The following is a 24,446-nucleotide window of genomic DNA, read 5'->3' on the forward strand; positions in this document are numbered from 1 at the left end:
GAGCTGCTGCTACCTCGCACGGTAGGTGTAGTCATGGTAACCTGCAGGCAGCTAAAGAATAGAAATGTTGACAGACAGATTTGGACTTTCCTGCTCCAACTCCCCACTCCTGAAACAGTAAACACACTTGCCTGCTTACGGTTCTCTAGAGATTTCACCTCCTGCATCGAGAGATGAGCACAGACAAGAAGCAGGATCAGGTATTTTTAGCAAAGGGGACTGGAATGAGAATTTCAAGGAGTCACCCGGGAATGCTGAATAGCTGTCATTCACCTTCTTTTATCAATGCCGCCGTTGTTGATACTTTCCGGCTCCCCTTACTCTTCCTTTGTCTCCCATCCTAGCCTTGAAAAAGACACGTGTTTAAGGCGTTCTACAATGTGAGTGTGGGGTGAATATGAGGCTGGATATAGTTTACAGAGTAGGCGCGCTCAAAAAATGTATGGCCTATCCATTTTTAACTACTGAAAGGGACGTTATTACATGTGCAACACGTGCACACACACAAAATACACATCACAATGCACCAGCCAAAGAAGGTTTGACATGTATCGTAGTTTTGTTGTTTTCCAACTTGTTCACTCTCTTATCCTCTCTCTGTGCAAAAAAGGATTACACAGTACTGTGTGCACTTTTTCATGCTTGTTTCACACCTTGTGGGGGAAGAATCATGACTGACAGGACTTGTATCAGATTCTCCTGCAGAGTTATCCACAGGAAATCTTCACAAACCCTTATTTCTCTCCCTCTCTCTTTCTCCCGCTCCCTCTCTCGCTCTCTCCCCCCTTCCCTCCCTCCCCCTCATATATGCATATGCACACACTAACACTTTCTTCTTGGCCATTTTATTGAAAGCTTAAAATACCCAGACTCCGAAATTTAAGCCTGTGTCTAAAACTAGGCTGTGGGATATTGCTGTTTGCCATAAAAACCTTGTACAATAACTCAGCTTTGGGTGGTTTGTCCATTCGGATGGATTACAAGGACCTATATAACAGTGGGGAGCAGAACGATACTATTAATATCTCAGGAGAAAAATATATTGCAACAATGATATTGTACAGCAAAAAGAAAAGAAGGGAACCACTGCATGGCTCAGAGGGCTTATCTGAAAGGTGCTTTTCAGTGCAGCAGGTAAAATCTTTTTTTTTAAAAAAACGGGTTGTAGAGGCCCTCTTATTTCAGGTAAAATGATATAGTTCCAGTTTATTCTTTGAGGGAAAACAGACTAGTGTGTATGCGCTCTAAGTCTTCATTGGGGGTCTGAGAAGAATTAGATATCAGCCTATGGTGGCAATCAATCAACACATGTGCTATGATATGTAACCCGGGTGGGTTCGAATATTGCAGCAAATATTGCCAAAGTGTTGATGCGGCTTCTTCTTTTGGATGCTTGACTTTTACTGTACAGATTGATCGACATCTTGAGTTTGTAAAAAGCTGTTTTCACGTTCATCTGCTCCACATGCACATATGGGCCAGTGCTTGTGACATCACAACCGACGTGAACGCCAGTGATGGCTACCCAAAAAAACAGATTACACAAGCACAAGTGTAAAATTGAAATCTTTAGTGCGCAATACTATGCGTAGGGCCCTTTATTTTTTTATGTGAGAGAATAAGCAGGTGTGTTTGAGAGTGCTCTTCTGTTTTTAAGTGAATAATATTTGTTGGGAACCTGTTATGGACAGCGTGCCCCTTTGGGGTTGCTTCAGGAAGGGCATCTGGTGTAAAAAGCTGCCAAATCAAATATGTGGAGCTACCCGCTGTGGACCCCTTGTGAATAACGGAGCAGCTGAGCTTTATAGCAGTTCTTGTATAACATTGTAATTAAAAGCCCTCCTTCCAGTGAACAAGATGTATGAAAGAAAATTATACATGTGGCTGATTCCCTTTTCTGAATGAGGACGCTAAGATGGCCGGAAACAAGAAGACTGACTGTCAGATTAATACATTTTTATTCTGCTGTTTATGTTTGATGTGTATGATTTTATCACAGTAACACGAATTTTTCATTGTCAATTCCGTGTTTTCTCTACACTTCAAATAGTCTATTTATTATTTTAGGGCCACCCCTTCCAAAAAATGGGCAAAGTGCATCTTCAGGGTGAGAAAAAACACTCACATGTGATGTGCATGTCACCGACTGCCGGGGCAGACTGTGTGGAGTGAGTAGAGGACCCAAGAGCAGACAGAGACGAGGACACAAAACTGGACTTTATTTAGAACCGAAAACTCACGGGAAAAAAAAAACAAAGTAACTGAGGAAAAACCTGAACATAGACTGGGAAACTATGACTCTACTGAGATTTAGACTATGACTAAACAACATACAAACTATGTCTGGGAAACTGTGACAAGGGGTAGGGGAGATAACACAGACGACGCGACACTGAACACAGCAAGACTGAGGACTAAATACACACATGAGGTGATCAGAGGAAGTGGAGACACATGAGGACACAGCTGACACACATAACCTAATGACAGGACAGGGGAAGTGAAACTAAATGCAATGAACAAAGAACAGATGACTCTTTCAAAATAAAACAGGAAACATGATGAGACAGACCAAACAACATTGGCTTGACAACATGAGACGTGGAACACAAAGGGCAAATGAGACTAAGATCCAGGGGAAGGGGAAATGAGGAGATCCAATAAACAGAACTAAGGCTGAACAACTTTGGGGTTTAAGAGAGGTGGATGAGCTTAACCCAAACAATAAATGACAAAACACAAAGACTCAAGTTCTAACTAATGCAAAAACAAGAACTTAACATATCCCCATACTAAAAACCGAAATACACAATATATAATGAACTCAAAATGCTGGGTCACAGACCCAGCCATGACAGTGCAAGACTGTGCCTTACCTTGAAAACGAAGTACAGAGAGAACAATTGTGCTGAGGACTAGAGTGTGTTATGAAACATCAAACCCACTCTGAATATGACTTTTTCAAAAGGCTCTCCGGATTGTTTCTTATCCTACAAATAAAACATGATGGTGGCTGTCACACGCAGTAACAGCACACAACTCCGCTCTAACCAGTGACACGAGAACGACAAGTGTATTCAAGGAGAATGAGTTGAGACGGAAAAGAAAGAACTGACACGATGTGTATGTGTGTGTCTGTTAGTTTCTAATCATGTTCATATATGCATAGTGTTATTGTTGGGGGTTTTTTTTCTGTCTGTCTGCCTGTTCATTCATCTGCCCCTCTGTCGGCGTATCTGTCAATCTCGCTGTGTGCTCTGTGCATCTGTGCTGAGTTTGGACAGCATCTGCAGAGTGTTTTCTGTGCAAGGCTTGTTTTCCTCTCCTCTGGCTTGGAAAGTATTCCTCTGTGTGAATCTGAGTGCCAGCTCTGTGAGGCCTAACTATCCCAAATACTGTGAAATCAGCTAAACATGCACCAAGAGTTGATGCAAATCAAATTTATGACCCTGTGCAGCACACATTATTTTATAGTCTTTAAAAATTTGATTACCATTTCTGGTTTCACTCAATCATTTACTGCATTTCACAGTAAAGGCCTGCCCAGCATGAGGATTGGCTTGTTTTTTGGCTGCTAGGTTTCATTCCACTATATTGTCTAATAAAGAGCTTCTTTTGTGATCCCTTTGAAAAGTAAAATGTGTACCTATCCTTATTTGGCATGAATATATTTAGTGTGCTCTAAAAGCATTCCAAAAGCTCATTCATTCAAGTTGCTGTAGACATAAGTGTTTCCCAAATAAATGTAATGTAGTATAATGGGCATTATAAATTCTAGTGGCTGGTAAAAACTGAACAGCTTGTTACTTTACAGAGGTTTTGTCACAATGTGCCGATAAAGTAGATATTTAAACCACAGAAGACAGAAAGCAAAAAATTAAAGCTGCTATTAATTCCCCCTCCCCTCACCCCGAACCAGTCACAACAGATGGCGGCCCCTCAATGACCCCGATTCTGCTGAAGTTTTCTTCCTGTTAAATGGGAGTTTTTCTTTCTCCCTGTTGCCAAGTGCTTGCTCGTAGGGGGTCACGTGATTGTTGAGGTTTTGATATCGTAGGGTCTTTACCTTGTGATATAAAGCACTGATGTTGTCACAAATTGGCACTATGCATCCATCCATCCACTTTCGCTTATACAGTTCAGGGTCGCAGAGGAACTGGAGCCTGTGCCCGCTACCATATGAAATTAAACATTGAAATAAAAATTGAAAATTGATTTAATTTCCCCAGAAGAACAGTTTGTAATCTGAACCCAAACTGTTTAATTGCAGTATATATGTATAGCATATATACTGGCCATTATTAGCTATTTGCCAATATATCAGTATCAGCATTGACAACACCCAATAATTCAACATTTATAAAGTAAAGATCAGTTGGTAGAAACACTCTTCAGCTGTGTCATGTGTTTTCATGTTGCATAGTTTGTCCACCAGAGAGCGCTCTGCAATTTCCCTGTCTGCAACACATGTTTGAAACACAACAAATACAACAACCAGCTAAACAGACCAGAGTCAGAGTGTGAAAGAGTCAAGCCACATAAAAAGTTTTGTACAACTGTTTCTCTATTTAAGCCGTTTGCTGGTGTGGCTACATTCTAGAACCTCTTAAAACATCATATTTTAAGTTTTTCAGACAGACAAATAAAAGAAGCCATCTCTGAGAAAGGCATGTTCTGAAGGCTAGATTAATAAAGGCACTGGGTCCACTTTGTATAACTACATCCCATCGCCTCATGTATATACCCAGCTATAGTAATAATAGGGTCAAAATGTATTTTTATATTATACTGTTCCCCACCAAATATTTATTTGTTGCTATAGGAGGACCAAAGATATAGTCTGTGTGGAAGACTCTTAGAGACATTGGGCAGAAGTGAAAAAAAAAAAGGGTGGTTCTTAAGTCTAATTTCCATCAAGCGCCGTGACCAACTCTCAGCCGAGGGGAGGATGTCAATCACTCAGATTACATGGATTTGTTCCACACCCACGCATGTGTGAAGGCAGTAACAACACACAAAGACATGCACATAGAAACGCACACTCAGGCAAACACTTAATCACGCTCTTGTGCTGTACAAGACACGCATCCACTCAGCGGGGGATATTTTTCACGTCTAATCTTGCCAAGTCTTGTAATGGCACACTTATTTGTGAACTTCAATAAATTAAAAAGAGATTTGAATTTTTGAGTTTTCACAAAAAGCTAGAATGCTTATTATTCGGGAGACATGGATGGTGGTGGTTGGTGACAGGTATCTAATGTAAAGCAATTAAACCAGTGATGCTCTTACATGTTTTATCTAATTGTTCAGTTAAGTATTCACTTTTTTCTCATATTAGGAAAGTGATGCTTTTTTTATAATCAGCACTTTTGTTATTTGAACATTTTTAGACCAAACAATTCTGCCCGACCTGTTCCCTTGAAAGTTTTTCTGAAGCCAAATTTAACTTTAGAGGGTTTTCCTGAACTTATCTTTTGCCTAAAAATTCAGTAAAAATTCACCCTCAGAGTCAAACACAGAGATCATTAATGGAAGTTTCCAAATGTTACAAACCTCTCTGAGACTAATAACAGATTATAATAATAATGATACTGCTATGGGGTTTGACAGCATGGGAAAGATTTAAAAAAGCTGTTCCTCCTTTGCAGCTAGTACAAATGATCAACCTCATTGTTCCAGTTCTGGTTAATAGTCTTCCTATCATCTGCTCCAAGTCTGGCTGGCTTAGCATCATAATAGTTATGGCAATCTTGCCTAGCTTAAACAGGACATACATATATATATATGTATATATATATATGCCTGGGTAATACTTATATGCATTTCTCTGCTGCCTTGCAAAGAGTCGTCCACCTTTCTCTTCACCTTGCCAATTAAAATGCAGCTGGAGGTATGCATTGCACATGTAGCACCAGGGGAGCGCAAGTGTCATTTCAAATAACTTGGGTGTTATTTCAGCTGCACACTGAAGTGCTCTGGGAAGAAAATAAGCCTCTAAAGGTATAAAAAAGCTGTTCAGTGTTCAATGCAGGCAGAGAACGTGGTGCATGTGACCCTGCAGACAGTACTGAACGCCACGTAATAATCAGTCAGGATGAAATTATATTCAAATACCCAACTTCAAACATGCGTACAAATCAGATGTTTTAAATGGGGCAGACGATCTTTAGTTTATGATTTATTAACCAATCTTCTTTATTTTTAATAATAATAATAATACAGATTTGTAAGTCTTTATTCATATTAAAGGCTAAACTTTCAGTCTTGACTTTTAAGCCAAAATAAAACCAGAAGAACCCAATCAGCTAAAAAAAAATCATATATCATCAAAAGCTCCAAAAAGCTGTGTAGTGCACCGCTGGTATTATTCTTCCAAATTAATGTTTTCTTCAATCAGAGCCTTAGAAAAGCAACTTTTTATGTATTACTGAATGTACAGGATGAGCTGATAATGCAAGAGAGCACACATGTGCCCTATGAGCACTTTATCAGACTAATTGGCCACCATCCTGTAACAAAATGTCCAGCTTTACACTGTATCGACTGTGACGATGATGTTGCAGGTGCAAAACCACCCACCGGCATTCTGGAAGTAACAAAGGTGGCTGTGAGAGCGTTTCAGGGAGTGCTGCATTTGGATTAGAATAAGACAGCAGGAGGCCTTCAAGTGTTTCCTGTGATTCCCAGGCAGCTCAGTGGAGACTTCCTCTCCAGGCAGCGGCTGCTGGCAGCTTGACATTCCTAGTTTACCATTGATCTGAGGGATATACGAACAGCAGGGGGCAGATTTATAAACAGAGGAAAAGGTAGATACTGCATCTGGGTCACACACAGAGACACGGAGTTGCCTGTAATGTGTAATTTTGTGCCGTATGTGCATGTTAAAAAATTGGATCTGATTATATAGTAAAGAATTTTTGTACCAAGTTCTCTGTACATGTGCATGTGAATGGTTGTGTTTGTATGTGTGTGTGTTGCACGCAGGAGGTTCCTATTTTGTAGGTAGAGCGTGTAGCCTTTGTAGAGCCCGGCTGTGCACAAATACCAAGCTGAGAGAGGCTGTTGAACTTTGGAAATGTCAGACACGGCTCCTCACAGACAGCGCTATCAGTTCATTCCTGGGTGTCCTCCCATCCTCCTTCCCTGCACGCCACAAAACTTCCTTATACTGAGAGAGAGAGACCCGCTGAAATCTTTTGTAGCTGTGTATCGGTTGTTGACAGGAGGAGCACAGAGAAAACGAGCTCTTAGTTCAAACACAAACAATCTTCTAAAGAATAACCCTTGTCGGCACAGCTCTGAAGATGTGTGACCGGTGGCACAGCCGGGGCATCCCAGAAAAAGGTGGTGGGGTACACTGTGGTGTGCAGTGGGTTCAAAGATCACAGTAAGGGAACAAAGAAAAAATCCTTGTATAATGTGTAATGCAAGAGAAGAGTCTTACAGTAAATCCTTAAATATTTAGTTTTGACTCTTACAAAAAAAGATCTGACTTAGACGTAGTTGCTTTTGAAGTTGGTGTTAAGTAGCAGAGTTTCCCTTGGATTCCCAACACAAGTGCTGGAACATACTAATCGGGATTAACAAATGCAAACCTTGCACTGCGGCTTGGCAAAAAGCATCTGCGTCATCCCCCCAGCCTCTTCGCGTCTTTCTCCCGGCGCTTCCCAAATCACAGATCCGACTCTCCCGAGAGGAGTCTCCACCCACTTTACAGTATGTGCTACGGGATCAAATCATATGTATATTGTTTACACGTCGCTTGTGGTTTGCCGAGATTAGTGCGCTCTAGGCGTTTAGTGAATGCCACCTCGCTGGAACGAAAAATAAATGCATTCACAGTGTATGCCAGCCACGCTTTAGCTTTAGTTTAATACATGCAAAGTTCATGGACACTGAAGTTCTTGCATGAGTGATGACGTGTTGCCAGCTTTAATCAGCTCACAGTTGTGCTGTTTGTAATATTTGATTCATTATGTATATATGTATATTTTTTTAATTAATTTATTTATTTATTGCTTTTTATCTCTGATTCATTTATGATTTATCTCTAGGCTTTTTCAAATTATAAAAACGCTGCCAGCAGCTTTAGTGCGGTAGATTTCTACTGAAACTTTTTTAATTGGTAGTGAAGTATCACCTTTTCTTCCATGCAAATACTTGCCCTCTGTGTTGAACCACAGAGATAATCCTTTCATTCACAGAACCAAGAATCCATCGGCTCCCCAGTGACAATTACTTCTTCCCTCCACATATCAACTCGCAGCAAACTGTAGTTGTTGACTCCTGACCTCCCTTCATACCCAGCAGCGGCTCTAAATAAAATGATGTGTCTGTCTCCGCTCACTTCCTTTTGCCTTATTTTTTCCAATGCACTGTCTCCAGGGGGATTCTGGAAAGCTCTTGAGTGCCCTCATGTGTTCATTACTTGCTTTATGATCAGTGTGCTTTGTGTGTGGCCAAATGGGCATTTAAAGCTGCCGCTGAAAGGAAAGACTGTCTCCTTAAATAGCACACACACATCCCCCAAACTAGTTGAGGATGGGCATATTTTCACTTTCTCTCATCAGACGGCATTTGTGTGCAGATTTGCAAAGTGTGTATTTGTGAGTCTATGAATGTGTGAAGTGTGTGTCACACCCTATGTGTGTATGATGCATAAAATAAAAAGAATTGGTAGAATTGGAGTATCTGTGCGCTATCACTGACTTTAAAGCCCTGCATAGGATTTGACACAATATTTTTTCAGGTTGTGCATGTGAGCTGTATGCCTTTAACACAACAGCAAGACCATCGAGCATGACAGCATGTCATCTCCTGTTTTGTTTTGTGGTTTTTTGCAGGAAGCGCCCTGAACCTTACCTGCCGGGCATTTTTTGGCTACAGCGGCGATGTCAGCCCCCTCATCTACTGGATGAAGGGGGAGAAGTTCATAGAGGACCTGGATGAAGAGAGAGTCCAGGAGAGCGACATCAAGTAAGGAACACAGGGCTACAAATTACCTCCCTGGACTTGGCAGTAATGAGGAATTAATAGCAGATGTAGATAAATTTACCCCATAATATTAAAGGACGATGCAAATGGTTTCGCATCTCTTAGCCCATTAACTCCAAATTGCATACACTAAACCAACCATTTTCCAGAGATGTATTCCCTGCCTTCTAAGCAGCTGCTCTTTTCAATTAATTACACTACAGCATGAACACGATGCAGAGGCTTGAAATTTGTTATAAACTGTAATTTATTTGTTGTATTACCTCTGATATATTTTTTGTCAGTTAAAATACATCATTGTCCTGTGGACACAAACACTGCTGTACAAAAAAATGTAGATGAATGTAAAAAAAACACAATGTGAGGACACCTTCAAAAGTTGGCCTTTGAATCAAGTAATTTCAGTCAAAGTGCTACAAAAAGAAAAAAGCAACCCTGATCTAATCGATATTTGGTATCTCATGCCTCTCATGCCTGGATGCAGCTTCATCTTGATCTCTCTTATTGTAATTAGGCTATTATTTATGATCATTAGGAAAACTAATAAAAATGTATAACTGAAACATTCAACATTTAAGCGTTCCTCATAATAGAAATGTGCACTCATAAAGTCTTTCTGTTAGTTTAGAAAAAAAAAGAACGAAAAAGAAGAAGAAGAAATAAGTTTTGATTTGAAATCTGGAAAGAAATCGTGGAGTATTAAAATGGTTGCCTGTGTCTTACTGGGAGCTGCTTTCTGTCCATGACCAGCGCTTTTCCCTCTCCTTATCTCTGACAGAGCAGGATGCGGCACAAGCCCTGAGAATAGATTTAGATGATGCTGAACACATTTGTAAAAAGCAGTTTATATAGCTTCACCTCGCTTAAGGTCTTTGTGCAACATTGCAAAGACTCCACTGACAAGCCTCGCTCCGGAGGCTTTGAGACATTTAAAACAAGCCCATCTTCGTGTCGCTCCCCTCCTAGTGGTGTAGCACATTTAAACAAGTCCATTCTCTGGTCCATGTGCATGTTTCCCATTAGAGCTGTTTGGAGAGGCTGCAGCTCCTGGGAGACAGCCCTGTCAGATGGTTAACAACTGCCATTTTTCACACCGCCACCACTATGCTATCTCCCCCGCTGCACCCACCTAGAGCAGCATGCAGATGGGCCATGGGGAGTTGAGGAGGAGGGCTAGAAGGGAAAGAGAGAAAGAGCGGCAGAAAATAGGGAGGAAGAAAACAGGAAAGACGAGTGAAACGAGTTGAGAAATATTCACAAATCAATGAAGAGTAAAGTGAAGAGGGATGTTATCATGAGTTGTTTCGCACACTGGTATGAGCATGCAGAAGAAACAGATTGCTGTTTAACCAACCCCTCTCTGCCCCTCCCTTTTTCCTCACCAGGATTCCTCCACTCACTGGCTAAGGGGTTATCATTTTAATAATTTAAAACATATTTCATGCAGGAGATCAATAATATATCTGATTATCCACTTTCTCCTACTGATGCTGCTCTTGAAGGATTCAGCAAACGACTTGATTTTACTTAAACGCACACAGCCAGACATGTACGAGGGTCAAAAAATGACAGGAAATGTAAAAAAAAAACCCACAAACTAATCAGTCCTTCCCCTGCAGTCAAGCTCTTGCTCCCCTTTAAATGATACGCTGGGCATGTTTTCTCAGGGTTACCTCACTTTGTCAGCCTGCCACCCACATACTTTTATTACTAATGCATCAGCAGCCAAACTTAAGTTTAGAGAAGAGCACTCGTACCTTGAGAACAGACTTACTGCAGGCTTTTATTTACCCAACTCTCAGCCTATTGATTTGGTGGAGTTCATTTCTGTGGCAACCCGAGCCTATAAATTCTCATTTGCTCCATTGGGACTGTGCTGTTGCTGTTATCATGGCATGGATGACTAGACATCAGCATTGTATGCAGAGATTAATAAATTAACAAAATAAATGCGTCTCAGCATAAAAAAAAATAGGTGATCAATACGTTATCGAGTGGCTTCAGTTGATGTTTTGCAGGTGTACGTGCACTTGAATATATGAAAGAAATGAATACGGTGGAAATTGATCACTAAATAAGCAAACACAGAGGTTTTATCAATGAGGAGGGGAGTAGATGTACAAGGGATAAAGAAGAAGCCATAGCTTGAGAAGAAGTTTGCAGTTTACTCCTTCTGCTGAGGCTATATCAATAAACTCGATCACTTGTGAAAAAGCAGAGGGCATCCTGCAAATCCGACCCTGATGTACCAAAGTAGGAATAACTTCCTGTGTATCGGTATCCCAGCCGTTATGTGTCCTTCAGCTCACATTTGTGATTATGACCCTGTTTACACTTGGTTTTAAAATGTATGCTGGGTGACTGGGTCACAAGTAGAGAGCCAAGATGTGTCATCACTTCATTAGCCTTTAAGGTTTCCAGCTAACCACAAGTTCAGCCTTTGTTACTGTGCAAATTCCACTAGAAGGTGAAAGGACAGCATTATTTTGTCTGTCTGTTGCCATTCAAGCGAAAGATCAGCAAGAGCTAGCAAAGAGAACAAAATGTTTGTCCTTCCGTGTTGGCATATTTACTACTACATCCTGATGCGTTGCTCATGTTAGGACACATTAGCATTTACAGTACAGTGATATGAGCCCAAGTGCATTTAAAATCCCCTCAGCAAAGTGGCCTGAATGACCGGATCAAAGCAGCACCTTTCACGATGTTGTTTATTTATCATTGTCCACATTTTAAAACCAAGTGTGAACTCCATTCAAGGTTCACATAGTCATTATTCATCAGGTTCAATGGCTGTGTTGTGTCACATGGTGTAAAATGTGAAACCGAAGACACCACTCACGCGTACACTTAAAAATGAATAATACTACGCTGTGAAACTGCTCTGTAAAACTGTAGTGCAAGAGTTAAAGCTAGAAGTACTGATTGGAGAAATATGCCCACAATTACTGTTTTCACATGAACTCCAGACAGTGTTGGGGGTAAGCTGGGTTGAGATGCTGTCTGGAGTCTGAGTTTGCACTTTCCCACAAGGGGCACGCAGCAGGAGACGGTCGACTTCAGTCACATTCTGACTTCAGGAAATATTGGTGCTGCCCAGACGGAGCATGCAGGAGACACAGGCTTGCTGTGAATTCAACTGACTATTATCTGAGCTATTCTCATGCACATGCTACCAAACATTAAGACTTTGACCAGGGAGTTGGCATGTTAAGGAACATTTAATGTCCGATCCCATTTATTTCTTCACATGCACCCCTGGCAGTGACTTTAGTTATAGAGAAATGGACATGGCCAGTAAAAATACTCAGGTAGGCTGTGATGTTTAAGCAATGCTCAGCTGGTATTAAGTGGCCTTAAGTGTGCAAGAAAATATGAACATAACAGGATGGAGCTATGCTTTTATGTTGTTTACACCAAATTCTGACCCTAACGTCTAAATGTCACAGTAGAAATCAAGACTATTGTCCAATTTTGGTGATCCCATGTAAAATATAGCCTCAATTTCCTTTTCTTAGCTAACAACAGTGGCATCAGGTGTTCTCTTCTCCTGTTGTAGCCCATCTGCATCAAGGTTGGGCATGTTGTGTATTCAGAGATGCTCTTCTTTGGTTGTAATGAGTCATTATTTGAGTTACTGTTGCCTTCCTATCAGCTGGAACGCAACACTGGTGATTTTATCTGACAAAAAATATGTTTTTGCCCAGAGATCTGCCCCCTAATGGATATTTTCTCTTTTTCAGACCAGTCTTTGTAAACCATGATTGTGTGGGAAAATCCCAGTACACCAACCACACTGGATTCAGAGTCACTTTTCTTCACAATTATGAATTTCCTACTGAACTGATCAGATTATTTTTTCCATTAGTTGACTGGTTAATAAATATTTTTTAGAATAGTGAGTAATGTTTCCACAAGTACTCTGAACTATTGTCAAAGTAGTTACCAATGTTTTTCATAGATTTTTTATGCAAAAGTTTTGACTTGCAAAGTAAATCGTAAAATGCATTCAAGAAACGTGATTTTGGGACTTCAGCATCTTAACCGAGGACGGTTTGGCATGCAAAGTGGATGATCCACCTTAAGTGTTGAGCCACAGTCCCATAGTACACTGCTTGAGTAAGCAATACACAGTTATGGTTAGGGTCACCACTGCTTTCTGGATAGACCTGATTTATTCTCATGCCTCCTTCTCACTGCGCCTATCCTACAACAAAACAAACTCTGAATCATCAGTGCTGCCGCCGCCTCTTCACACGTGGCCCATGATGCACTTTCAATTACCAATGCCAATTCTCCCAACAAGCTTTCCTATGTGCAGTTTATCAGTTTGCTTGAGAGTCATTATCCCCCCCCCCCACACACACACACACACACACACACACATTTAAACACAAACTCACACATGCAAACACTCTCTCTCCTTTTTCCTCGTCCCACTCCTTCTCAGCACAGTAATGATAAACGTAATCACATACAAACAGAAGGGATCTTTTTCTCATTTGCACTTTGTTTCCTCCAAAGAGTCATTTGTGCTGAGGGTGCTGTAAAAGTAGGCTAAGTAGTGTGTCCAAGGTATGAGGGAGCATTATCTCCCTATTCTCTCCTCCATCAGGCTCAACCAGCCCAGCGGGGGACACTCATTTACTTTATGGAATATTACTTTCTCTCCTTCTCGCCGTTACCATGGCAGCTGCTATAAAAAGATTTTCTCCTCATCGCTATTATTTGATTTCCTCCCGCACAAGCTGAGGAAGATCCCTTATTGATTTTCATTTCTCATATGTTTGAGTGCAAAGACAGAAATTAACATACCATGAAGTACTTAATGTAACGCAAAAGGGCCTCGATCAAGATACATTTGTACCACAGGAAAACTATTTTGTATAGCTTAACCCTTGGGATTTGCAATAACACCATATCTGGTTAACAGCGCTGACTGATGTGCTTTGGGTCATGACTCCTGAAGACCCATCACATGCTGAACATGAGAGTTTTTGATCTTTTTTTAATTCCATCAACTCCAAGTCACTCCCCATCCACCTATTGTGTTTGATGCTGAGAAGAATTGTTCAATACCGTTTAAATTGTTTGTCTTGCAGGGTCATCAAGGAGCATCTTGGAGAACAGGAAGTGGCCATTTCACTAACTATTGACTCTTTAGAGGAGGAAGACCTGGGAAATTATTCGTGTTATGTGGAAAATGGCAACGGCCGTCGCCAAGCTACCATCCAGCTTTTCAGGCGGGGTAAGTGCTTTTTTACATTTCCTACTCCAAACTTAAAGGGACAGTTCAACCTCACCCCCCAAAATAAAAAAAATAAAAATACAGATTTTTCCTCTGGCATGTAGTGTTGTTCATCCATGTACATCATTATGGTATGAGTTTCCCAAACTTCCACATATTGGCTGTAAAGATGTCTGCCTTCTCTTTAGTGTAATTGAAGTAAATAGGACTCGCCTTGTGGTCCAAAGAAGGAACACATTTCAAAGCAATATAGCTTTTCAGAAATGATGACTACAAATGTTGCTATGATCAGGTTATTGTTAAACTATGTTTTTATTTACTTCAGAATGAAAAGAAGCATGTGTAGCTCAAAGCATCTGCTTTTATGTCTCCGGACAGGGTTCTTTGCTAATTTAGGGGGTTGCTGCAAGGAAAGGAACACACTTCAAATCCTTTATGAACAGCTATAGCTACAAGCAGACAGCAGGAGCAAGAATGCATTAAATAAAGATAATACCAGAATCAGAATTGATGAACAAATGGGTAATGATCAATGGGAGCATGTGGATTTAATTCTCCAGCTCTTGGAAAATGATGAACCAGATGAAAGTTAATAGAATATCTGAATGATTAAACTAATTTTAATTCACGATAATTCAGATTAATTGAGACTACCAACAATATTAACTCTGAGGCAGTTGAACTTAGGCTTGATTTCCTATTGATTGTAGTTATAGGCTGGGTTTGTTCAGTTCACAAGCGGGACTTTTCAGGTCATCCAACAGCCTAATGATGGAGTAGATTCAGAAGGGTGCAGCCGTAAAATCTTGAGCATGTGATGCAAACAGACCTCAGCAGCTGATGTTGGCCCTCAGTCTTTTAGAGCTGATGTCAACTGGATTCTGAAATAGTAAGTTTTATGGCTTTAACATTCATTTTAGAATAAGGAACGGCTTTCCATATCCAATTAGCAAAATAAAAATTACACCTGACTGCAAAAAAACTACTTGGTGAGCTAAATGAAACCGAATATTCTAAAAGATGTAAACAGAGTTGAATATGGTGTGAGTCAGTCTTTTTATCATGCTGGTCTCATTGAGACTCTAAGGTGTGGCCAAGATTATTTGCACCACTATGAACAACCAATGAATTGTTGTTTAAATAATAAATTTTGTTCAACTTTTATTTGGAGAGACCCAACCACGAAGAACAATCTTCCTTCCAAACACATAAATAAAGGCAATAGAGATGTATATGAAGAGAAAATGGGATTAAAACAGGAAGTGTATTTCGAAGGTTTATAGACAGCATCATCAGAGTGTATTATATGGATGACTAATCGTCATAACATCACTTCCAACATTTACAATAAGAAGTGAAATACTGGTTTAATTATTAAATTTTATATCCCTCAATTAACTCAATTTTAAGTCAGGAGTTTCAGGCATTGTGATAATTAAAGTTTAACAAGCCTGAATGGATTATATAATATTAACGTCTAACAGGTTTCACAATGAACAAGTAATCACATTCAGTGAATAAGTCTATTAACACTTCATTTGAAAAGTTGTCTACTCCAGGTGTGCACTCATATTTGTGATACATGTGAAACATGAACAGAATATTAAGATATTGGTATTCGCTGTCTCTTCCTACTTAAAACTATGAGTCCTATAGAAGTTTTACTAATTCTTTTCAGATCTTGCAGTTATAGAAATGTTTCCTCTTGCTGAGCTGGGGTGTTTGCACAGTCTTCTCTAACATTACGCAAATACTAACATACCAGCCGTTTAACTAACAGATTGAAATCCAATTAGTTGGTTAAATAGCTGTGTGATGGGAGAGAAGCAAGTGCATTTTATTTCTATAGCACATTTAAAACTAAAGTACTTTACATGAAAATAAAATAGAATAAACAGGTTCCTATCAGCAACCAATCCAACAAAGTTCTAGAAATTAGCATTTTTCAAGTTTAGATTGAAAAACAGTTACAGTTGATGCTTGTCCAGGGTCACTTTGGAACTACGGTTCAACTGTGGGATAATCGGGAGTGAGAATCAGGCCATAATGATCTCGAGTACATGGACGCAATATATCTCCCACATATGCAGGTGCAAGACCATTTAAAGCTTCAAACACAAACAGTGCAGCTTTGTACTAGATTATGCGATGCACAGGGAGCTTAGTGCAAGGCTGTTAACACTGGACTAATTGTAAGTGGGCAAGAGATGAGTAACTCCACTATGCATTCCAGTAGTCTACTTTAGACATAACAAAGCCCTTTCTGGATCTTGTTTGGGGATTTTGTTATGTTTTTAGTCTGGAGATTGTTCTGAGCTGGAAGAAACTGCTCTTGACCATTGCATTTATTTGTCTGTCAAATTTCAAATTTGTGTCAAACATTGTTCCAAAGTTCTTAACCTGTGTTTGTCCAGTTTGTCATTTGTATGGTAGGGAGTTGGGAGGACAGTAAAAGGCATATGGTGGCATGCTGGCCTGTTAGATGGGTTTATTTCTTACTTTTTTAAATTTAATTTCCCAACGTCACAGCTGAACATGATGCACCTGAGTGCCTCTTTTAGGTTTCTCGTTGTTTATATCAGTTTGAGCATTAGATCAGTGCCTTGTAGTTTTATTATAGTCAAGAATATGCAGATATTTCTACACTTAACCCAAAACTGGATATTAAAATAATCTCGATTGATTAAAATCCCTGTAGGCTGAAGGAAAATGTGTGTTAGATTTGGGGGGAAATCATCCTTTTTCTTTTTTCTTTATATTTAGTTGCTTTACATTATTATTTTTTCTGTTTGCCTGACAGTAAAGCCTCGTGACATATGAAATAATCGAAGCCTGGCTACATCATTTCATCAAACAGAAATATTCTAATTGATTTGTATGTTTGGGGTTTTTTTTTTTTTCATTTTTCCCATCGGCTGTGTAGCTATTTTGGTGCTCTAGTATGACTTGTCAGAAGCTCTTTTCACGCACTGGTTGTCATCCTGAAAGAGAGGTAATTTGATGGTTGTTTAAACAGCAAATTGGTCCTCAGCTTCTCCCAACAGGCCAATAAGTCCAGCATACAATTACATTTTATGCCTTTATATGTCTGTTTCCCCACTTTAATCTCTGTCTCTGCAATCATCTTTTGTAGACAGCCATTTTAGCAGTTTTCACAGACTGCAGACAACTTCATTTAGGTCTCTTTGTAAAAGCAGTTGCAAGAAAAAAGGATGCCACAAAAAGACTTCAAGGCAACACCCCCCTCCTTCTCTCTCTCTCTCTCTGTCTCTCTCTCTCTCTCTCTCTCTTGCTTCTCATCCACATCTGATGTTTATTTCATGTTCTCTGCTCCAAGAATGCATCACTCACAAGCCCTGCAGCAGGTCTAATATCTCTGCAGGCTCCCTTTCCTTCCATCTCAAAAGAGAGACATGAAAACAGAGAAGGCAGAAAGGAAGTGGGGGTCAGTGAAACATAAACAACTTCAAGAGTGAAGATTATTGCTGATAATGAGTTAAAAGCATTACATTTGGTTACAGTTGGAAAGGGCCGGTAAATAGCCAATTAGAAGCCCGAGAAAACATAGCTGTTTTCCTGCAACACACTGTTGACTGCTGCTGAAATGAAAAAAAAAACCATCAAATATAATGCACAAGCCAACATCAAAGATCTGTCTTTACAAGTTAAAGAGCTGTTTTGAGACTTGCCATATACACTTAATTCCCATGCCTCTAAGGTATTACAAAGCTTAGCACAAAGACTGGAAACAGTGAGTTGAAATTTGTTGAAAATTAGCCAAATCATATCCACCCACATAGCTTCTTTTATAACTCTTACATTTTGTTTCTTGTATTTATTAGAGAACAAGACATGACTGGTAAATGAATGTTTAGATGTGCTTGAGGGCAGATTTTGTTACTCTCAGAAAGCAGCTTTTCCTGTTTTTAGCTGTTTGGCTAAGCTAAGCTAACTGGCTGCTTTTACTCTCACCAACACAGATTTCATTAGTTATCATTTTGTAATTTCTCATAACCTACTATGTCTTCGGTTAAACCTATTTTAGAATAATAATCATTAGATCCAGAAAGTGTAGCTAAAGTTAAGTGACTTTTAATAAAAGATTTTATAAATTCACAGTATTTCTGTTATGACTTTAATATGTACCTTTGCTGTGTCTGGGGTTATATAGAGAGTAAATTGGCATGCAGCCTAGAGAACGTAGGGCCACTGTGCAGCATTACAGCCCACAGTGTGACAGAGAAATAAAGTGAACCTGCTCTAGCTGAGCCTACCAGGTAAATGCGGCTTTAATACACACCATAATTCATCCTTCCCCAAGCTAGGTCTCTGGGGAGATGAGAAGGAGATAATGGAGAGGAGAAATGAATGGAGAGACAGCAAGAAAAGTGGGCAAGGAGAAGTAAGAGAACTCTGAAGAGAGTGGGTTATGATGGCGAGGTGAGTGACAGCGTGATGAGTAAACTAAAGCCTCTTGTTTTGAAAAAGCCTCCATCCATGTCCAGAATTGTCCCAGTCCCGCTATGGATGACAGCCAAAGTGCAAAGCTGTGTCATTGCTGTACGGCTCCAAAGAAATGAACCCAGTTTCTCATTATCTCCTTTTTTTTCCTGTGTCTCTCTGCTATGTGCCCTCTCATTTTTCCCAAACTCATTATGAGACTCGTGTCTCTGAAGATAGATTCTGCTCCACTCTGTGCCGAGCGCTGAAAATGCTGATGATCGTCCAGATTTCAGGCAAATGTAAACGTGTAAAAGTGCCTCATTCTGTGAGTTTACCTGAAATGATGAAACAAAGAGGCCAGTGTTTGAGGCCAGCCTGATGAATACTGTCATAAGAGTGTGGGTAAAAAGAAAGCAAACACTTTTTTTTCTAAAGTTTGACACATCAGGACATAATAAAAATAATCTAGTCCTTAAAAATCTGGCCTTTAACGCAACACAAACTCAGATGAGCAACAACACATGACGTAGTACACTGTGTCATTATTTATTTAAGAAATAAATTAGCCAAGTTGCAGAATCGGTGTGTGGAAAAACTGAGTACACCCTACTGCTTCCATAGCAATTAAGAGGGTAAGAGGTGCTGCTAATCAAATGCAGCTAATTAACTGATAATAAGCAGATCTGAGCACCTCTATAAAAGCATATGTTTTTTCCTATTTGCAGGTATGGAGCATTTAGGTGTGTTTTAACACACTGACAAGGAGAAATTTTTCAGCAATGATCTTAGAGAAGCAATTGGGAAGAATTAGTAAGTTATTTACAAATACTACGTAAGAGTATTGGAAAACTGGGACGACAGTTCCCATTCCTTCTTAGGAGTGAATATATTGGGTGGCTGTAGCTCAGGAGGTAGAGCAGGTCACCTACTGATCGGAAGGTCGGTGGTTCGATCCCTGGCTCCTCCAGTCTGCATGTCAAGTATCCTTGGGCAAGATACTAACCCCAACTTGCTCCCCGATGCATCCATCGGAGTATGAATGTGTATGAATGTCGTTAGAAAGCACTAAGTGTAGATAAAGTGCTTGTGAGAATGGGTATGATTGGGTGAGTGAGGCATGTTGTATAGAGCGCTTTGAGTACTCCGTGAGAGTAGAAAAGCGCTATATAAGAATCAGTCCATTTACCATTTACCAATATACCAGCAAATTTAAGTTCAGAATGTGTAATGTGCAAATAAACACCCAAAAGTGACGGTTCGGGCTCTACTGGCCAAGTTTAATACAATACAATTAGTGATAGACTGAATATCTATGGCTAGTTTAAAAAAAAAATACCAGGATAATAATAATCTGGTAGCATGGTTGACATTTGCAAATTTGCATTTGAATGAACCACAAGACTTCTAGAGCAATGTCCTTTGGAGTGGTGATGTTTGGCCATAATGTAATGTAGCTTAATTAAAAACAGAGCATATAGCAAAAACTTCATACCAACTTTCAGCCACGGTGGTGGAGGAGTGATGATTTGAGTTTCCTTTGCATGCACAGGACCTGGACACCATGCAGTCTTTGACTTGCCTATGAACTCCTCTGTATACAGTGGCTTGCAAAAGTCGGCCCCCTTGAACTTTCCCACATTTTGTCACATTACAGCCACAAATATGAATCAATTTTATTGGAATTCCACGTGAAAGACCAATACAAAGTGGTGTACACGTGAGAAGTGGAACGAAAATCATACATGATTCCAAACATTTTTGACAAATAAATAACTGAAAAGTGGGGTGTGCGTAATTATTCAGCCCCCTTTGGTCTGAGTGCAGTCAGTTGCCCATAAACATTGCCTGATGAGTGCTAATGACTAAATAGAGTGCACCTGTGTGTAATCTAATGTCAGTACAAATACAGCTGCTCTGGGACGGCCTCAGAGGTTGTCTAAGAGAATATTGAGAGCAACAACACCATGAAGTCCAAAGAACACACCAGACAGGTCAGGGATAAAGTTATTGAAAAATTTAAAGCAGGCTTAGGCTACAAAAAGATTTCCCAAGCCTTGAACATCCCACGGAGCACTGTTCAAGCGATTATTCAGAAATGGAACGAGTATGGCACAACTGTAAACCTACCAAGACAAGGCCGTCCACCTAAACTCACAGGCCGAACAAGGAGAGCGCTGATCAGAAATGCAGCCAAGAGGCCCATGGTGACTCTGGACGAGCTGCAGAGATCTACAGCTCAGGTGGGGGAATCTGTCCATAGGACTACTATTAGTCGTGCACTGCACAAAGTTGGCCTTTATGGAAGATTGGCAAGAAGAAAGTCATTGTTAACAGAAAACCATAAGAAGTCCCATTTGCAGTTTGCCACAAGCCATGTGGGGGACACAGCAAACATGGAAAAAGGTGCTCTGGTCAGATGAGACCAAAATAGAACTTTTTGGCCAAAATGCAAAACGCTATGTGTGGCGGAAAACTAACACTGCACATCACTCTGAACACACCATCCCCACTGTCAAATATGGTGGTGGCAGCATCGTGCTCTGGGAGTGCTTCTCTTCGGCAGGGACAGGGAAGCTGGTCAGAGTTGATGGGAAGATGGATGGAGCCAAATACAGGGCAATCTTGGAAGAAAACCTCTTGGAGTCTGCAAAAGACTTGAGACTGGGGCGGAGGTTCACCTTCCAGCAGGACGACGACCCTAAACATAAAGCCAGGGCAACAATGGAATGGTTTAAAACAAAACATATCCATGTGTTAGAACAGCCCAGTCAAAGTCCAGATCTAAATCCAATCGAGAATCTGTGGCAAGATCTGAAAACTGCTGTTACAAACGCTGTCCATCTAATCTGACTGAGCTGGAGCTGTTTTGCAAAGAAGAATGGGCAAGGATTTCAGTCTCTAGATGTGCAAAGCTGGTAGAGACATACCCTAAAAGACTGGCAGCTGTAATTGCAGCAAAAGGTGGTTCTACAAAGTATTGACTCAGGGGGCTGAATAATTACGCACACCCCACTTTTCAGTTATTTATTTGTAAAAAATGTTTGGAATCATGTGTGATTTTCGTTCCACTTCCCACGTGTACACCACTTTGTATTGGTCTTTCACATGGAATTCCAATAAAATAGATTCATGTTTGTGGCTGTAATGTGACAAAATGTGAAAAAAGTTCAAGGGGGCCGAATACTTTTGCAAGCCACTGTACCAAAGTATTCTAGAGTCGAATGTAAAGCAATGTGTCCGATAGCTAACGCTTGGCCCAAACTGGGTTTTACATCAGAACAATGGGCACAGCAGCAAATCTACAACAGGATGGCTGAAAAAGAAAATAATCAAAGTGTTGGAATGGCTCAGTCAATGTCCAAACCTTAAACTGGCTGAATATGTTGTGGAGAAACCATTGGAGATCTGAACATCAACAAATGCCTGCAGTCCTCAGTAAACTAGAGCAATGTTGGAAAGAAGAAAGGGCCCAAATTCCTCTACAGTGATATAAGAAATTGATGAAGTCATACAGAAAATGAGTACTTCAAGTTATTGCAGCTAAAGGTATTTCAACAAACTATTGAATTATGTGGTGTACTTACACACTCTTTCTGGGGTTTGTCTTAGTTTCTATTGATTAAAAAATGACTCAGTGTAATATTTCATGTGTTTTTGTTAGACCTGGTAGGGACTAGATAATTTTTTTATTTTGTCCCAATAAGTAAAACCTTAGAGGTGCGGGGATGTTTATCTATTTGCAGTGACTGTAAGTGGCCAGACAAAACTGCAACTGGCGTTTTAACCATGACTGTCTCAGCAGTTTTGCTTATTTTCTTGTCTGTATGTGTTGTCTTCAGCAGAGCTCATGTACACTGTGGAGCTGGCAGGAGGGCTGGGAGCAATCCTGCTGCTACTCATCTTTCTCATCTCACTCTACAAATGCTACAAGATTGAGCTGATGCTTTTCTACAGGAGGCACTTTGGCAGTGAAGATGTAGACGGAGGTAAAGACAGAAGAATGTGTCTAAAAAAAAGAATGTGTCTTTTGGCCTTTTAACCATTATCTTCTTCACACTTTTTTCACCAGGACTTTTTTATCCAAAAACTCAATATCAAGCAAGCCGTGATGACTCTGTATGTGCCTTTGCGGGCTTGTATTCATAGATCCACTGAATGTACTATTTTGTTTAAAAGTAACTACTCACTAGTAGTTACAGATGTTTACCCCAGTGCTATCTCAGTGACGGCATTTCCGCTGCTGTTGGTAAAGAGGTGCATGGTGCAGTGACTTTACCGGGAAAGGAGGAGACAGTTTTTCAATTTGTTGCCCATTTAAAAAGAGATCAATCTCAGTATGTCATGGAATGAAGCCCACCCTCTGCTGCCAGATAGTGATACACAGCAACAAGGCAGGCTCGAAGCACCGTCTCTGAGCAACAATTAGGAGCGTAACAATCCTCAAATTGGAAAGCAACTTTCTGCTTTCTCTACAGAACATAGTTAACTTGTACTTCACTGAAGGATTTGTCTGTTTGTGTCCCAGTATGATTCCTCTGTGTTTTGCATTTTTGCTCTCTTTTCAAAAATTCTGGAAAGACAGAAGTCACCGGATTGTTTCTACAGTAGTATAAATTATCCATTACGCCCAAGACTGTAGACTCAAACTTCCACATGATTAAGTCATGCCGTCAGGGACCGCTGATACAAGCTGTTTTTGATTTTTCCAACTTTGCTAGGTGGTTAATTTGCAAGGTTGGTTGCTAATTTGAAAGCTTTGTTTGATGTTTGGATCCTATCGAGCACAGCCATAGCCCTTCCAGTAAGTTTCAAAGCTGCGCATGCTCCTCAAAAGAGTTTCTGAAGCAGTCCTTCCTCACTTTCTGACTGAGCCACATTCCGGTTTCCACAGAGCATAATGACTAGGACTTAGCGAATATGTCACCAGCACTGTTCTTTTCCCTGTTATCTATTTTCTACCTTCTCAGTTCTTCCCACTGTCTTCTGGGAAATCATTTTGAGGTGGGAAGAGAGTATTGCTTATGCATTGTTTTGGGTATTTTTGTATCTACCACAATTTATTTCTTGTATACACTACATGGCCAAATCAATTTGACACCACTAGAAAAGTGGTCTTCTCTTTTCCAAACAAGAATGATAAGCAAAAAATACATACAATAGACAATAAAATAAATGGTTTTCTGAGTTTGGTGTGGAAGAATTTGACTGCGTACCGGAGACACTTATTGGGAACAGCATTTGCAAGAAAGGCCTTCTCCTTGATCATAAGTAGCTAACTTCATGAACGATCTTGTGACTCACTGGAAGGAAATCCATGTAGGCAAATTATAAAATTTAACAGCTTTTTATAGAAAACAAAGTACCGAACAGAAAATGTAAACTGACACAGCAAAGCACAATCATGTGTCCTGTAGAAAGTGCAAATGCAAGTTTTTTTCCCACAGCTGCCCTAAGTTACCAGTATTGGTAATCATCAAAAAAGTTATGTTTCTATAATGTCAAATCCTCCAGCATGAACAAATATTTTAATCAAAATTCTATTTTTCAGTTTTATAATTAATGTTACCTATGAATCTTCACATTCGCTGTTTTACAAAAAAAAAATTAAAAAATAAGAAATCACGTTATTATTATTATTTGATTAAGGTAATTACATGTATTCCGGAACAGAAAAAAAATGTTTTAGTGGTTATATGGTCAGTTCAGTAAATTCAGTAGTTTCTAGCTTTCAAAAAGTTTTTGACAAATTTCTAAAATA

At 40.0% G+C, this 24,446-nt stretch overlaps 1 protein-coding gene across 4 annotated transcripts in view; it reads left to right on the plus strand.

Moving 5' to 3' along the window:
• The window catches only part of il1rapl1a (interleukin 1 receptor accessory protein-like 1a), a 163,573-nt gene that overhangs the window by 133,498 nt on the left and 5,629 nt on the right, over positions 1-24,446 (plus strand). For 3 of the 4 annotated variants that reach the window (XM_087829948.1, XM_087829945.1, XM_087829946.1), the window contains exons 7-9: positions 8,847-8,979; positions 14,100-14,245; positions 22,528-22,674. In XM_087829948.1, the coding sequence (XP_087686074.1) occupies positions 8,847-8,979; positions 14,100-14,245; positions 22,528-22,674 (426 nt within the window). The remainder of the gene's footprint in view (positions 1-8,846; positions 8,980-14,099; positions 14,246-22,527; positions 22,675-24,446) is intronic. The other variant, XM_087829947.1, reaches the window with a different exon arrangement.

Source organism: Neolamprologus brichardi, chromosome 16, assembly GCF_056152115.1.
Source record: "Neolamprologus brichardi isolate AB-2024 chromosome 16, ASM5615211v1, whole genome shotgun sequence".
NCBI lineage: Eukaryota > Metazoa > Chordata > Actinopteri > Cichliformes > Cichlidae > Neolamprologus > Neolamprologus brichardi.